The sequence below is a fragment of the Sturnus vulgaris genome, chromosome 19 (assembly GCF_052056855.1).
Source record: "Sturnus vulgaris isolate bStuVul1 chromosome 19, bStuVul1.hap1, whole genome shotgun sequence".
NCBI lineage: Eukaryota > Metazoa > Chordata > Aves > Passeriformes > Sturnidae > Sturnus > Sturnus vulgaris.
In genome coordinates this window covers 9770745-9784833 of record NC_142261.1, presented here as the reverse complement: position 1 = coordinate 9784833, position 14089 = coordinate 9770745, and the positions used below count along the sequence as shown (strand labels likewise).

The 14089-nt window shown below is 50.4% G+C and overlaps 1 protein-coding gene across 3 annotated transcripts in view; it reads left to right on the top strand.

Moving 5' to 3' along the window:
- The window catches only part of TPCN1 (two pore segment channel 1), a 39633-nt gene extending 26474 nt beyond the window's left edge, over positions 1-13159 (top strand). For 2 of the 3 annotated variants that reach the window (XM_014894601.2, XM_014894602.2), the window contains exons 12-26: positions 304-352; positions 540-603; positions 1391-1435; positions 2183-2239; positions 2329-2382; positions 2730-2802; positions 3005-3112; positions 4303-4374; positions 5188-5277; positions 5966-6081; positions 6761-6807; positions 7225-7378; positions 8640-8776; positions 9488-9568; positions 10603-13159. In XM_014894601.2, the coding sequence (XP_014750087.1) occupies positions 304-352; positions 540-603; positions 1391-1435; positions 2183-2239; positions 2329-2382; positions 2730-2802; positions 3005-3112; positions 4303-4374; positions 5188-5277; positions 5966-6081; positions 6761-6807; positions 7225-7378; positions 8640-8776; positions 9488-9568; positions 10603-10725 (1270 nt within the window). In that variant the 3' untranslated portion in view covers positions 10726-13159. The remainder of the gene's footprint in view (positions 1-303; positions 353-539; positions 604-1390; positions 1436-2182; positions 2240-2328; positions 2383-2729; positions 2803-3004; positions 3113-4302; positions 4375-5187; positions 5278-5965; positions 6082-6760; positions 6808-7224; positions 7379-8639; positions 8777-9487; positions 9569-10602) is intronic. The other variant, XM_088176063.1, reaches the window with a different exon arrangement.
- Positions 13160-14089: the final 930 nt, after the last annotated feature.

The following is a 14089-nucleotide window of genomic DNA, read 5'->3' as shown; positions in this document are numbered from 1 at the left end:
CAATCTCCATCCCTTGGAATTGGCATCTAAGCCTCAGGTCTTTCCTCTCAGTGTAAAATTCTGGAGTTCAGTGGAGTCAGAGTTTGCCTTAAGGGCTGAAGCATTACAGAAAGGAGATTCTGGCTATTGTCAGTCAGGAACCTTTGGCCAGGCTGGGAGGAGGTCACTGGGGAGTTCTGTCAGCTGTGGCTGCAGTTCTGACATGGAGTTAATAACTTCCAGAAACTCTCCACTGGTGACAAGGACAATTAAGGATCTGGTCACCCTCAAGGCTCTGATCAGATGTTTCTTTCTGTTTTGCAGTCTAAAGGATTTTTACAATTTCTATGAAGTTGTTGGCTTAAAGTGGAAGGTAAGAGTTTGTTGGGTGGAGAAGAAGAGAACTTGGTGTGGGAGGGAGAGAAAGGGAGTGGTTAGAGAGGAGCTGGGTAAGAAACAAAGGCAATGTAAGAGAAGCAGGTGATGGGGGTGAGGTGGGTCTCCATCCCTGCCTTGTTCTTTGCTCTGGCTGTTGCTGACCATGGCTGTTCTGCTTGCAGGCAAAACGGAACCGCGAGCACTGGTTTGATGACCTGCCACGGACTGCCTTCCTTATTTTTAAAGGTGACACTCTTCTCATGGCAGCTTGTGTTCAGCTGACAGGAAGAGTTATTTCTTTACACAGACAGGACACTCTGCAGGGGCTTTCTCTTGTGTCCCTGGCAAACACCTGAGGGAAAGCCTTCTAACCAACTGCTTGTGTATCCAGAGACTTGCATTCAGAGTCTCCAGGGAAGATTGCTGTCCTGTAAACATTCCTGCAGTGACTGTGGAGTGGGATTTGGGTTGTCACAAAAGCTGTTAGGCTGCCTGGGCCCAAGATGTGGTTGCAGCTCCTGTTCAGGTCAAGGACAGCAGTTTGGGGAGGGAGAAGAGGCCTGAAACCCCCATCAGAGTAAAGTCTTGCCAATTTACCTTCTGTGTCCCCAGTTCCCTGGCTGGATGTAGCCATTCAGAATTAAGAACCTGCAGCTCTTCTGGGGTGTTGTGTGTTCCTGGGGAGCAGCTGCCACCCTGTGACCCAAATGCAGCTGCCACAGGAGCCCTCAGAGCTCTGCTGATGCTCCCAACCCTCCTTGTTGTTCCAAGCACGGACAGTGCTTCAGCAGCTGCATTTACCTCTGTCCCCACCCCAGAATTAGCACATAGAGACCGAACAGAGCATCTTGGGGGCTAAGGATAATGACTTCATTGCTGCTAAAATTCTAAAGGCTATTTAAACTTGTTCCCAAAAAGTGAAAGTTAATCATCTGCTGATCTGTTCAGCTGATGTCTCTAAGGAGAAGAGAGAGGAATGTGTGGTGTGGAGGATGGTGTAAACGTTTGTTTTGTCACCCTTTCCTTCACACAGGCATCAACATCCTGGTGAAGTCCCGTGTGTTCCAGTACACTATGTGTGAGTAGGAATAATGAGCTGTCTCTGCTCGGCTCCCTTGCTCATGTGGATCTGGTGTGCTGTGCCTGCCAGCCCTCCAAGGACTTGGTGTGGCCTGAGCCATGGTTCATGGACAAATCTGGGAGTTCTGGTGGAGAGGGAGGGAGCTGCTTCATTGTGCCACCAGCCTGGGCTCTCAGCTCTCGTTCTGGAGAGGCTCCCTGGCTCACTGCACTGCACCCCGGTGGGGCTGGTGCTGGAGGAGCCAGCTTGTTGCATTTAGGTGGGTTGGTGATCAGCTTTCCCAAAGCTTGGGGGTTTATCTTGCAGCTGAAGGATGCTGGATAAGGAGGTGCCTTGCCAGTCAGCCACATTCTGTTTGCTCTTGAGGAGCTGTGAGCTCGTCCTCACTGCTGGAGGGATTGCCTGGCAACTGAGCTGCCTGTGAGAGGGAGTCTGTGCTTCTCTTCTGTAGAGGAGAAAGAGTGCATCCTCCTGGTGCTACCTGCTGGCTTCTAAATAATCTAGTCCTGCTCAGTAATTTGGGGTTTTTCTTTTTAGTTCTGTTTCTTTTTGAACATAAAGGCACTGCATCTGTTAAAGGCCTGGAGAAAGACACAGGGGAAGATTCTCAATTTATGAGCTCAGTTTGTTCATTGAGTTGGAACCAATGACCCTGCCACTTGTCCTAGTTTGTACTCTTTTTGTTTGCCTAAGAAATGGATATTTAGGAGTTGTTTTGCTATGGGTATTTCCTTTGTTTTCCAGACACTGTGGTGGCTGTGAATGGAATTTGGATTCTTGTTGAAACCTTCATGTTGCAAGGTAGGAAACATCACAGCTTTTTCTTTGACTTCGGTTCTGGGGGTTGGAAAAAAGGGAAGACTTGAAAAAACTGTTCTTGTGTCTTGCAGGAGGGAATTTCTTCTCCAGGAATGTCCCGTGGAGCTACATAGTCTTCCTCACGAGTAAGTTGATGCTTCCCAACAGAACTGTGTCATTTCCTGAGGAGCTGGGAAGGGAATTGAAGTTATAACTTAATTATGGATGTAGAGCCTCCATCCAGAACAATGGTGTGCCTGGCAGGGATTGTTTTGTGGGCTTTTCCTGAGAGAAATCTCCATGAACACAGGAAAATTTGTTGATTTGGAGGGGGGAAGTCTCTTTGGCACCTCACTGAGAATGAGGAGGATGAGTGGGGTCTGTTAAACCCCTGTTCAGAAATCCTTTAAAACCACCACACATCCAGGAGGGCAAACCTTGCCATGAGCCTTCCCAGTGATGCTGCTCATTCCTGATCCCCCTTGTCTTGCAGTCTATGGTGTGGAGCTGCTCCTGAAGACCACTGGGCTGGGGCCTGTGGAGTACCTGTCCTCAGGCTGGAATCTGTGAGTGCACGTTCATCTTTTGGGGCTGGAAACACCGACCTCTGAGCCAAGCCTGTAAAGAGAAGGCCAGCAGCCAGCTCTCACAATTCTTCTGCCCCTGGCCTCCTGCATCTTCTCAGGCTGGAGCAGCACCAACCCCTCTCCTCTGCACTACTGATAAATCATTGCCCTTAGGTTTATTTTATTTTCTGTTTCTTTCCAGCTTTGACTTCTCAGTCACCCTGTTTGCATTTTTGGGGCTCATGGCGCTGGCATTTAACATGGAGCCCTTTTACTTCATCGTGGTCCTGCGACCCCTCCAGCTGCTGAGGTGAGGTGGGAAGTGCTGGGAAGGGGGGATTCCAGAGAGCAGGAGGGAGAAAACAGCCTTGTTTTCCATCAGTCCCACTGGGGACTGAGCTCCTTAGCAGGAGAGGGCAAGGATTGCTCTGTGGGAATGTGACCGTGGCCAACAGGAATTGCGTGGGGTAATGAGATTAGCCCGAGTTATCAAAATGAACGGTAACAAAAACTTGGGATGGGATATGAAAACCCCGTGCTTTGGAGCTTAAGCTGATCTCTGAGAGAGATCAAGGGATTTACTGGGGGCAGATTATCCTGTGTCTGCCTTCGTGGGGTTCTTACACCTCCTCTAAATTGTCTGATGCTGTTCAGAGAAAAGCTTTTCTGTCAGGGTGAGATGGTCTGAGCCAGTTTAATAATTTCCATTGAATTACCAGAAATTACAGTTTTCAAAGGATGCTGCTTTCTAGGGTGAAGTACTGCCCTGCTCTCACTGCATCTCACACCTTGAGCAAGACCATGGCCTGTACCCTGTCTGCAGTTCAGGGAGCTGGGGCTGATTAACCCTCTCATGTTGAGGTACAAACACCTCCAGAGCCACGGGGGGAAGGGATTTGAAGCGAAATGTTTCATTAAAAACAAGCTAATGTAATTTAGCTCTTCAGTGAGGATTTTAAGAACACTTCATGGCACTCAAGAAGGGGGAAAAAAAAAAAAGTGTTTTCTCTGTTCCTCCCCTGCCCAAGCCTGTTTGGCAGCTGTGTTTCTCTGTGAAGCCTGATGGGGTTGCCAAATCTTAAATTAGCAGGCACAGTGCAGTTTTCTTTCATCAATTTTTAGTGGGTCATGGGGAAACACAGAAAATCTTGTGTCTGTGGGAAGCAGGAATGAATCCTGACCCTGTACACGGGACTAGTGTAAGTTCTTACAGTTTTTAGGAGTTTTAAATGGCTGCTTATGCATCATGCCATGTAAAAGACAGCTTTTTTTCCCCCTGAGATCCTCAGTCCTGTAACCAGTCGAATGTGTCATAAACATTCAGATGGGACAGCAGGACACTGGCAGGTGAGCAGAGACCTTGGGCAGGAGCAGTGAGGTGTCAGGAAACCTCACTGGCATTGACCTGTGAGGCAGAGAGAGCTGGGATTCTCCTTGGAGCTCTTTCCCCAGCACCAGGAAAGCTGCAGGGTGTGGGTAACTCCTGGCCTCTCCTTTCAGGCTGTTCAAACTGAAGAAACGCTACAGGAACGTCCTGGACACCATGTTTGAGTTGTTCCCTCGCATGGCCAGGTACCAACTCCTGCTCTTTGGGATGGCAGGGAGCGGGGAGTGAAGGTTTGGGGTCAGGATAGGGACCTGTCCAACCTGCTGAAGGGATTATGCTCTGATCAGTCAGTGGGTAGTCACTGATTCTTAACCAGTGCAGAGTTTATCTTCCAATTCCTTCCAATTCCAGCAACACTCCAGCACCCTGGGCCTCCCCCTGCTTTTGTGTTAGGAGGATAACTAAGAGTCCCTGCTTGTTTTAATTTTTCTCCTCATCCCAGCTCTTGCAGAGGGACAAAGCCCATGTGGGAAGAGCATGGCATGAATCCCCTCGGCCCCAGCTGCTCTCCTGTCCCCAGCAGAGCCCCCAGAGAGCATTATTGTGAAATTGTAGGGCAGAGGGAGTTTCTGGTGCTTGAGTGGGGCCCCCTCAGCCCTGCTTCCCTTGCAGGAGGCCTGAGCTGGCTGCAGAGCCCTGCTCTTGGCACAGTCCCTGCATCCAAGGATGTGGAGAGGGCACAAACTGTGTGTGGTGTTCTTTATTAAAGGAGCTGTGGAGAGACGTTTATTTAACAGAAAAGGAGAGACTGGGAGGGAATCCAGGCTGCTCTTTGGTTTCTCTCCTCAGCAAGTGGCAAACTCCTTGTCCAAGGACTCCCTGAATGAGAGCAGCCCAGGAGCTGCAGAGCCACAGCAGCTCAGAGGGTGGGCTTGGGCTTCCCAGTGCTGCTTCCCATGCCTTGGAGATTCCTCCCAGAGCAGCCAGCTTAGCATTCTGTGTTTCCCTGCCTTAGCAACCCTTCAGCAGCACAGAACTCTTTCTGTTTGTGCCTCCAGCCTGGGTTTAACCCTGCTGATCTTCTACTATTGCTTTGCCATCGTTGGCATGGAGTTCTTTGCTGGCGTGGTCTACCCGAACTGCTGCAAGTGAGTACCTCAAATCCAGCCCCCCCCAGCAGTGCTTTTGGTGCTCAGCCAGCAGCAGGGAGCTCTGGCAGCTCCATTTCCCTGTGGAGAAGTGGCCAGAGGATGAGGCTGGATGGGGTTTTGTAGCTAAGGCAACACATGGCAAAAATCCAGGAGATACTTCATTTCTCTTGCCCCATGCCTGGAAGTGTCCAAGGCCAGGTTGGATGGAGCTTGGGATGGTGGAAAGTGTCCCTGGCTATGGGAGGGGTGGAACTGGATGAGCTTTTAGGTCCTTTCCTAAAAAACAATTCTGTTTCTATGATGCCAAAGTTGCTTGTCCAGCAACAAATTCACCCCACATAAACTCACCTGGTCCTGGACTCCAAGCTGTCCTGTGCCCTTTTCACCTTTAATGATGGCAGACCACTTGGAAAAGCCAGGCTTGAAGGTTCTGAGCCAAGGAACTCAAACTCTCAGTTTCTCTGGTATAATATTTGCTGAATGATTAGAAAGACCCCATGGGCTCCCTGGCCTTGTGCTGAGCTGTGAAGGAGAGAGGATTCCTTCAAGTGTTAGCGAGAGGTAGAAATTGCCACCCTTCTTACCACCTTCTAAAAGTGGTGGTATTTATAACTTTTTAGATTTTCCTTGCTTTTCCAGTCTCTGCTGATTTTTTTTTTTTTTTTGTCCTGTTTTCTCCACCCAGCACAAGCACAGTCGCAGATTCCTACCGCTGGGTGAACCACACAGTTGGCAACAAAACAGTTGTGGAAGAAGGTTATTACTATCTCAACAACTTTGACAACATTCTGAACAGCTTTGGTAAGGGCACTTTTGTCCCTGGGAAAGATTATCGTGTGTTCCTGCAGAGCTGGATGGCTCTGTAATGCTGTAATGCTCATGTGAGCCTGGGACTCTCGCAGGGTGTCCTGCTAATGCACCTCACTCAGCATCCTGCTCTTTCTGTCTGGAGAGCTCCAGCTGACTAATTGTGCCAGGACTGCTTTGCAGGGTAAGCAGAGGTCTCTCAGAGCCAGCTGGAAGCCAGCAGATCTGTTCTGGCTGGTGATCAGAGCAGAGGTGTTTAAGGAGGGCATTAAGTCACTGCTCTCCTAAAGAACCAGCAGCAGTGTCTCTCTTTAAACCCTCTGATGAAGAATAATTTGAATTGTGTTGATTACTCTCTGTGATTTTTCTTAATGTGTGAGCAGAATGCTTTTCTCCTGGAGATTTCAGAGGGCTCCATGCTCTCTGGTGAAGAGTCAGGTCTGGTTTCTTTAAGAAACAGAGATGAAACCATGCTGCAGGTTCTGTGGGTCTGACCCCCTTTGAAGTAATTGGGTGGGGAGGGTCTGCATTCTCTCTGGATTTGCTGCCTTTATTCAAACCTTGCTGTCTTGTGTCAGTCTTCCCTGTCTAATATTTTATCCAAAAATGACTGTAAACAGGTGAGGATGGATGACACAGTTACCTGTGTGTGTTCTCTCTCTCTTGTGTGCAGTGACGCTGTTTGAGCTGACAGTGGTCAATGACTGGTACATCATCATGGTGAGTGAGCCCTGCAGGCAGCACACGCTCTGTCAGCTCGGGCACACCTCCCACTCCACCACTGCTTTCTTCCCATGGTGGCTTTTGGTCTTGCTGGGAGGCATTTGACCCTGCCATGCTGCTGGGCACGTTTTCAGGCTTCACAGGCTGGACCAATAAAGTCATCCTGTGCTCCAGTTTGTCACCCTGCTGTCCAAGCCGTGTTCTCGTGGCACAGTGGCACTTACAGCCACCAGCTTTGGGTGTTCTGTGTGTTTACCTGTAGGAACATCTCCTTTTAGCTGCAAGGACCTGTTTGGGCATTCAGCAATGCACAAGCAGTCCCTGGGGCCGGAGTGTTGATGCTGCTTTGTGCTGTTGACACTTAACAGTGCCTCTCCTTTCGTGCACTGCTCACTTCTTCCCTCTCGTCTTCAGGAAGGGGTGACATCCCAAACCACTCACTGGAGCCGTCTGTACTTCATGATCTTCTACATTGTGACCATGGTGGTGATGACAATCATCGTGGCTTTCATCCTGGACGCTTTTGTCTTCCGCATGAACTACACTCGGAAGAACCAGGATTCAGAAGGTCAGAACTGACCTCCAGTGTTGTGTCTCCTCTCCCTGGTGCTTTATGTCTCTAGGAGAGAATGGGGCTGGCCAGGAAAAAAGAGATTTATTTATTTATAGCCTGACATCCTGAGCTAATTCTTTTGTGTGGTATTTCTGTCTGGTCTTTCTGCTCTGCCCCTCATCTCTCCCCCAGAATTCCCCAAAAAGCGTGTGTGAGTATATTTGTGTGGGTTTTATATGTGTCTGTATGTTTGTGTGCACACACACATACAAACTTCAACCACTTGAGCCATTTCAACTAAATTCTTTGAAAATAGGAAGTCTGTGTGCATTTCGTGCAAGGTTTCTAGGAAACATTGCAGCAATGATGTAGCAAAGCTCAACGAGAGACCTTGCAGGAAGGGAAGATTGATAATTTTTTTTAAACCAACTTCCCTTCCTCACTACTACACTCAGTGGTGGCAGGATGTGTCTCCAAGGAGATTTGCCAGGACTTTTTGCCATGACCTGGAGGGCAACAGACACTGCCTGTCCAGTTCTTCCCACATTTTCTGGATGTACTTAGGCTGCTGACTCTGTGCTGGTTTTGAACATGCCTTTCCCTTTATGACCTGGCAGTGACTGGGCTCTCCATCCCCCTCATCACTCACTCACTGTCCTTTTCCTCCTGAGCTGGGGGGTCTGGACTTGCAGGTACTTTCCTGACCTGCTAATTCAGGTGCCAAAGCCACACTAATGGCTTACAGCCCTTCTCCTGCTGTTCCTTCAGGTGAAGGCCTCAGCTCCCCTTTTTTAGGTGCCAGAAGATCAAATTTGTGTGGCCCAGGAGCTGTTAATTAGGAAAACACTTGTGATCCTTCCTGCATCCAGTTTGAAGGGAGCAGTGAAGGACATTGCTTAGCCCTGGACTCCCAAGCTCTCTTAGGCAGGTGAAGGTCAAGAGGCAGCAACTCCTGTGTGATTGTTTGGCTTCTTAATTTACAAGCTAGCAAAAAAGCTACAAGGTTTATTTTTTTTTTAAGATCCCAAGGAGCCTGGTGAAAATTGAGTCAGAAGGTTTGCTGGCCCTACACATCAGTTACCTTTCTCCCTGCCTTGTTGGGGGTGGAGCATATCCATGTTCTAGTCACAAAAGCAGGTGCACACTGCACCTGACCTCTGGCTTGGTCCTGTGTGCTTTAGGCTTTGCTTTCCAGGGTTATCATAGCAGCTGTTGAAGCAATGCTCATCTTGAAGACTTTGTTTTTTTCCCCTCTTTCTGTCTCTTGCCTCTCCAGAAGATAATGGCATTGTGCTGGAGAAGGAGATCTCCAAGGAGGAGGTGATTGGCATAATTGAGCTGTACAAGAGGATTTCAGCTGTCCCTGAAACAGCTCAGCTGCAGAAGATCGTGTTGCAGATGGACAAATATGGGGTAAGAGGAATCACTGGGAGTTCTCCCCTTGAGGAGAGGGAGGTGTGCCAGGACCACTTGGTCTATCTGGAGAGAAAAGATCCACCTGCCTGTGTAGTGTTGAGGGCTCAGCTGCTGGAGGGACTCTGCAGCATCACAAAATTTTGCTGCTCTAGAAAAGCAGCAGCTGCTCCTTGCATAGCCTTGACAAAGGCTTGTCCCTGCTGCTTGCAGACTTCTCTCAGAGCTGTCCTGGCCCTGTGCTGACTGAAAAAAAAAAAAAAAAAAAAGCACATTTTTCCTCTAAGGAAGCCACTATCTTCTAATTCTCCTGCCTCTGTCTCTGTGCCATAACACTCTGAGGCTTGGACAGTCCTGGAGCATGATGCAGCAACATGATGGCATTGATTCCAGGTCCTTCCTTTCTCCATGGCACTGCTTATGCTTCCATTCTAAAACATTCTAAATTGGGAAAATGAGCTCTTGTCTCAGAACTGTTGTCTTATGCATCTGGGAAGAGCTGAAGTGGTTGTTTTAATCCTGGCCATTTTACCCCTGTGTCACCATGACACAGGGCAGGTGCTGCAGGTGACACCAGGAGGAGCCTGGGGTAGTCTGAGCTCATCAGTGGGCGATGGGTGTTCACAGGAAGGATGCCTCAAGCTCCAGGACAGATCCAGCTGCTCAGTGACTGATTAATGTCTTTTTTGGTGTTTTCCTCCAACTCTTTAGCAAATGTCAACAGTGTTTCTGGGACGCAGGTCGAGGACCAAGAGTGATCTGAGTATGAAGATGTATGAGGAGGAGATACAGGTATGTGGGCCTGAGCTGGAGCTGCCACCAAGTCTGTGGTGAGAACATTCCTTGGAATAACAACCCATCCTTTCAAGCACTGGGCACTGCTTTCCTCTGAGACCAGGGGTTTGTTAAACCACAGAGCACAGCAGAGCTCCTCAGTGGTGCAGGTGTGCCAGGTCAGTCACAGTAACCACACTGGAGGTGTGCCCAGGCACTTCTGCTTTGCTGAGCTGCCCTGGTGTGTCTGCTGGGGCTGTGAGCACAGTTTGGTGCTGCCTTTGGCTGCTGAGCACAGAGCTCTTGAACCTCTGGAATGTGTCTGTGTTTGAGCTTAGGCGTGTCTGTGTGACACAGAAATCAAGGCTTGTCCCAGGCAGGGCTGCCTGGTTTGCAGGCTGAGCAAGATGGGAGACAAGTAAATCAGCAGATTCCTTGGATTTTTAGCACCTTCCTGCCAGTGCCATCCGTGGTCAGGAGCTTTCTGCCATGGGCTTGGTCACTGTCCTACCAAAGGTAGTTGAAGGTCATGGGCTAATGTAATGATTAGTGCAGAAAGAATTAATCTTGTAACCATTTTAATATGTTCTTTGTCCCCAGAGCAGACAGATTGAGGATGAGTCTTGAGTCCCCCTAAGGAAAATGTACATTATTTACCATGGGGCTGGGTCATCTGCAGAGAAGCTCCCTGCCCGTTCTGCTTGGTCTGTGACTGAGGGATGTGACATCCTGGGACACCCTGGGTGCTGCCCAGCCAGGAGCAGCTCTGCAAGTCCCAGACATGATGGGAACAGCTGTACTCAAGGCCTGGGTGTTCAGGAGGGACATCCTGAGGGAGGGGAGTTTCCTTGGGCTGTGGGTGGCAGGGTCTCAGTGCCTCCAGCACAGCCGTGCTGCAGTTAGCTGGGCTGTTCCAGGAGCTTAGGCTGTGTCCAGGGCTTTGGAAAGAGCCCTCTGAAAATGTGCCCTCACATGGCAGTGACAGAAGGCTCTGCCCTTTTGGGGTGTGTGGGGCACAGCCTGATCCCTGCCTCTTCACTCCCCTGCTGCAGGAATGGTACGAGGAGCACTCCAGGAAAGAGGAATCTCAGACAGCCCTGCAGGAGCCTGCATCTGCTGCCAGCAGCTCTCTGAAGCCCCTGAGCCTCCGACAGCGCTCCCAGACTGTCATTTAGGCCTAGCTAATGCGAGCCACCTTCTATGCAATAACCTAGAGTATTCCTCCCCAGCCTGTATTTTGGGAGGGTGTATATAGATCTGTCAGTGTACCAGTGTAGGGATCAAACCTCGCCCCCAGCAGTGGTTGCTGAGAAGCCAGAGGCCCAGGGGGCTCTGGGGAAGGCTGCTGCACACAGGCTGAGTGTGATGCTCAGCATGTCTGGGCAGAGCAGAGCCTGCCCCTCTGAGCCCCTTTCCCAGGCTCCAGCTCCTGCTGCTTGTCTTACCACTAACAGACCTTGGGGAAAGGGATGTGTAATCCATTAACAGCAGGGAATTCGCTGAAGTCACCTGCTTAACAGTAAAACTTTTGGAAGATCCCTGTTGCTCAAAGGGTACCATGAACCTAGGGACAAAGATCAGGGAGTGAGTTTTTGTTTCTTCTCCACCTTCCTTAGGCAAAGAAAGGGGAGGTGTTGTAAAATCTCAGCACTTTTGGAAGGGCAGTCTGCCCTCGCCCTCCTTTTTAGCACTCCTAGATGCAGTTCCTGTAGTAGCTCCAGCTCTGATTACTGAATTTTGCTGTCCCTGAGCAGTTCTGAGGCAGAACTGAGGGCCAGCACCTCATCATGTTATGACCTTAGGTGGGACAGGGCTTTGGAGACTCTGTCTCTGCTATATCTGCATCACTGCTGGTCATCCTGCCATGGCACTGCCTGAGCTTGGGTCACCCCTGCAAACCCCAAAGCTCCTGTCTCTGTCCAGGGAGGGAGATTCTGCAGGGTGACGTGGCCTCTGCCACTTGGCCACCTGCTCTGTAAAACCTCTCTGGCTGGTCCTTAGTTCAGATAAATGACTGGGAAGAAGAGTGGAAGGTTTTGCAGCTCCAAGTCTGGCTTTTTCTGCCTGGCTCTGGGCTAAGGAGAGCTCCTAGGCATCACAGTCCTGCTGGTCAGTCCTCACTTTGGCAAGTCCCAGCACGGAGTGGGGCTCCTCCCTTGCAGGAATGTTCTCAGGCTGGAAAATGCCAGCTCAGTCAGATCTTGGGAAGATCCACTGAAGAGCTCTGCTGTTCCCCTGGATTTTGGATGCAGGAGGAATGTGGAAGACAAGGATTCTTCTCACCTGTCTGCTTGACTGCACCTGAGAGTTGGGGCATGAGAAAAGGGATCCCTTCCCAGCTCTGCCCTGTTTGTGGGATTGTGTCATCCATTGTCATAACTTGTCTCTCCAAGTCCCTCCTTTCCCTGTCAGGGCTGGAAGTCCTGGCAGCTGGGAGCTTCCCTCACCCTTCACTGTGTGATCTGTCCTCGGGTTCAGACTAAGAGTGGAGCTTCCTGGGGAGGCTTCCCCCTTCCTCCAGGTGCCCCGGGCAGTGGGAGATCTGTGTCCCCATCCCTTTTGTCCCACATACCTGTCTTCTCCTTGGTGGCCTCACCGCGTGGCACAAGGACAGCAGGAGAGGGCTGATCCTACCCAGGCAGCTCAGGAGCATTTCCTGGGTGGGTGAGACTTTCAGGAAGAGGCAAGACAGAGCTGCTTCTGGAAATCTCTCCCTCCATGGCACGGTGGGAGCACTTGGAAGGAATGGGAGAGCAGCACACACGCACCAGTGGCTGCTCCCAACCCTTGCCAAATTCCCTGGGTGCCTCACAGCAACTCTTTGTTTCCTTTCTGGATGCTTGCAGGTATGAAACTACTTCTGAGCTGACCCGTGAAGGACCTTAAAGGGCTGTTTTCCAAACCATGAATTCAACCACAAATTAACGAGCAGTGCAGTTGTTGCTCTTGCAGTTGCTCTGCGTGGAGTTGCAGCCCAGGAGGTTTATCCAGATTAGTCCTGGGGCTGCAGGAGATGGGGTTTATTGTGCTTTAAGTTGTGGGCAGCATGAACGAGCATTATGAAGGTTAGTGGGGGGAAAAAATGTGGCTGTGTTTAATCTCCACATTCCCCTACAGCTGATTCTCCTGGCAGGGATGTCAGTGACTTTTTTATTTTTGGGGAGGTGTTTTCTGGGTGTGAAAGGAGCTACGGCTTTAGGCTGTGTTGAGGAAGGCACTGACCACTGATCATGCAATAAAGGGCTCCCTGGAGGGCTGGGGGTCAGGGTGCAGCCTCCAAGGTGTTGATCCTCCCCCACATACCCGCTGTATTCATTATTTTTGTAAAACCAAGGAGGGTGGCAGGAGTTTGCTTCTTCCATATGACTTTGGAAGGAAACAAAGTTTGAGTACGGGGCATCCCCTTCTATTTATCCTCCTCTCCCTCCCCCGACACACAGACTGACGATGGAGACAATCATTTTGTAGGGAGCACGGGAGGAAGCACTGCAGGATTTTGTATGCTGGCGTTTTGTTTATAAAAAAAACCCGATTTTATGGACGTGTGTGTCAGATGTTCTCTAGATTTTTTTCAGGCGCACTAATAAAGAGCATCCTCGGCTTCGTAAAGGAGCAGCTTCTTTTCCTCCGTCCCGTGTTATTCCAGAGGTGGGGTTTGGCCAAGCTGGAGCATTTCCAGTGTTTGAAGAGGAGCCTGCCTGCCCTCTCTGGTGGCAAGTGCTTGTATTGGGAATATTTTGTGTGTGTGCCCTGCTGAGCTGCTCCACATTCCTGTTCCAGGACATTACAAAGCCTTCCCTTCCGCCTTCCCCCTTTCTCTAAACATCAAGTTAAGGCTTTCAAAGCTAGGTTTTTTTAAAGCTGCCTCGGTGCAGTGGTGAGGCCAGAAGGGGTGTTTGACCCTGCCCCTGTGTGCTGGGACGGTGGCCAGGGTTTGATTGCTTTAGCCCTGCTTGTGGCAGGAAGTGGGCGTTGTGTCCTGATCATTCCGGCAGCTCGAGCAAGGTCCGGGCAGAGCCAATGGCTGCAGGCACAAGGGAATGTTCTTTTTGTTCCTTTTTGTGAAAACTGCTGGTGTCTGTTAGAAAAAGGAGAAATGGCCCAGGCCCGGGAGGAAAGAAGGAGGAACCAGGACTGACAGTTGTGGTGTTTGCACAACTCCCATGGGGCAGGGATGTGGGTGTCCCTCTGGAGTGATAATTTGCTTTCCAGCCTGTGTCCTGCAGACCCTCGAGCTGGGAGCAGAGCCCCCAGCCCACCCATTCCCCTCTCCTGGCCCTGTGGGGCCTGCAGGATTCCCTGTCCCCAGGGACTGAGCCGTACTGAGCCCGTGTTGTGGTCATTCCCAGTGTGACAGCACGTTACTCTGCTTGGGACATCAGGCTGGAACCCACTTCCCTACTCCCTGGGAAAAACCCCACTGGGATCCCAGGGTCCTGCCCTGGCTGTTCCCTCTCCCCTCCAAAGGCTCTGTGCTGAGTAAGGGCTGTGTCACACCAGCACAGAGCAGGAGGAGTGGCCCTTGCAGCAGGCAAAAGT